Source organism: Zea mays, chromosome 10 (genome assembly GCF_902167145.1).
Source record: "Zea mays cultivar B73 chromosome 10, Zm-B73-REFERENCE-NAM-5.0, whole genome shotgun sequence".
NCBI lineage: Eukaryota > Viridiplantae > Streptophyta > Magnoliopsida > Poales > Poaceae > Zea > Zea mays.
The window spans coordinates 133,565,424-133,567,636 of NC_050105.1; the positions used below are offsets into that span (position 1 = coordinate 133,565,424).

The 2,213-nt window shown below is 60.7% G+C and overlaps 1 protein-coding gene across 1 annotated transcript; it reads right to left on the reverse strand.

Annotated features, from left to right (window-relative positions):
• Positions 1-757: 757 nt before the first annotated feature.
• Positions 758-1,574, reverse strand: LOC100278004 (senescence regulator). Its single transcript, NM_001151427.2, has one exon. The coding sequence runs from the start codon at positions 1,455-1,457 to the stop codon at positions 915-917; it is 543 nt and encodes a 180-aa protein (NP_001144899.2). The 5' UTR covers positions 1,458-1,574; the 3' UTR covers positions 758-914.
• Positions 1,575-2,213: the final 639 nt, after the last annotated feature.

Consider the following 2,213-nt stretch of genomic DNA (forward strand, 5'->3'; position numbering starts at 1 on the left):
GAGCAGAGGAGCGCCCAAGAAGAGGACCGCTCGGAGAGGAGCTCCTCGGGGAGAAGACGAACTCAAGGTAGAGCTCCTCGGGGAGAAGACGAACTCAAGCTAGAGCTCCTCGGGGAGAAGACGAACTCAAGCTGGAGCAAAGATCCGTTCTAAGCTACGGGGCAGTGACATGAACTGCCGTAACAACGACTGCGGATCGGCTAAATCACACCCCGATAGCAAAATTCCGAATTTGAAAGGATTATGATACTAAAATTTCTAATACCGACGTTCGGGATACCAATTTTTAGAAGCCCTGTGTTGGTAATATCTTGGTTCCAATAAGCTCGCCGCAACCGCAACACGCACCCCCCCCCCCCCCCCCCCCCCCCAAATTCCGAACAGACGATCCTAACCTGACGCCAACCACGCCCACTGACTCGCTCGTGGTCGTTCGCTCCTGGGCGCGCACCGCCCACAGGAACTAGCTAGCCGGTCCCGTCCGCGCCGCGCTTGCCTTTGATCTATTTATCCGGCAGGTGACATGCACGCCCCCGCGGAAACAGCACTTGGATCCGCAGCGCAAGGAGTACTGGCTGGCTGCCATCGATGCTCTGCACTGCTCTGCAGCGACGGGAAAACGACATTACGACACCGCGCCACGCCATTATAGTAATTCGACGGATCGATCATTGAAGCTCTCTAGCCTCTGGCGCCGAGACTCGAAGCATGCGCTGCATCGAACGTTTCATCGGCTGTACAGAATTCGGCTTTTTTCTCAAGGTGTCCTTAAAATCATCACACCATATGAATGACACACCCCCGCACTGTTGGCTCACATCAACATGAACGAAACAAAAAAAAAGAGCTTACTACTACCCTGGCCCCTACACTACACATACCGGCGGCCTGCGCGGCGGGGGATCAGCATCGGCTCAGTCCTCGAAGCCGGTCCTCTTCCAGACGGCGTCCCTTACCCGGCTGAGGTCGCGCCCCTTGAGCGTCCGCCCGACCCCCTCGTGCACGGACAGCGACGCCGCGCGGCTGCGCCACGCCAGCTCGTGCGGCGGCACCATCTCCGCCCCGCCGTAGCTGCCGCCGCCGCCGCCGCCGTCGTCCGCGTCGGCCTCCCACTCGCCCGCGTGCTGGTGGTCGCGGTACTCGACCCCGAGGATCTTCTGCCAGTCCGGTATGTTCATCGGCAGCGACCCCACCGCGCCGCCGCCGCCGTCCACGGGCTTCTTCCGCCCCGCGCGGGGGCCGTGGACCGGGCGCGCCCAGCCGGCGGCGCCGGCCAGGTCGTCGGACGACACGGCGCTGGAGTGGCAGGCCGCGCCGAACGAGCCCCAGACGTCCGCCTCGTCGAGCTCCTCCGCGCCGCCAACGCCCGCGCCGGCGCCGGCGCTGGCGCCCATGGACGGCGGCGCGAACATCCGGTACGCGTGCTTCGCGGCCGCCGACCTCGCGCTCCCGGCCATGCCGATCGGTCAGAACAGAACCAGTGGCGCTCTCTGACGTGCTAGCGCCTCTACGTACGGCCGTGACGCTACGTACGAGGAGTGCGGGAGCGGGACTAGGAGGGCTATGGTGTCGTTGGAACTTGCACGGGGCTCTGGCTGGATTTTATAGCGTGGCGTCGGGTGGAGTGGAAACCTGAAAGCAGTGGGTGTGCACTGGATGGGTTTGTTTGTTGGGGGACCGGAAGCGGATAAGGCTGTTTCCGGAAGGACGGCACTGCCCTCCGCTGGTTTCGACCGACTTTGGCGAGCCATGGGCCATGGCCACGGGTTCAATGTGCGTTCGCTCGGCGGACGGTGGGCGGCTGGGCGCCCGTGCGTGCGGCCTTGGGAGTGGGATGGCATCGTGTGGGACTCCTTTCCTTTCCTGTCCCTGAGGGATGGCCACGCCAACGATGGATAACGCCGGTTTCGCCTCGTCACGGCTCACGAACGATCCACGTACTAGATGCGTTAACCTTGTGGTACCAACAGTTCTCGCGCAGATGACCTGCAGGTGGGGTCTATTCTCCTTTTTGTGAGGGGCTGCAAACCACTCTGGTTTGCAGCAGTGCTGCACCAAATTTTTTTCCTATGCTGACCTCCCACCGGACAATGCACATTGGTTTTGTCACTTGTGATCTTTGTTTCTTTATATATAAAAAAGGAAATCTATCGCCTCTAATCTAATCTAAATGTATACCCCTCCGTTTCTTTTTATTTATCGCTGGATAGTGC

Bases quoted from the DNA above. Each gene is read 5' to 3' on its own strand.
- LOC100278004 (NM_001151427.2), bottom strand. From the start codon at position 1,457: ATGGCCGGGAGCGCGAGGTCGGCGGCCGCGAAGCACGCGTACCGGATG.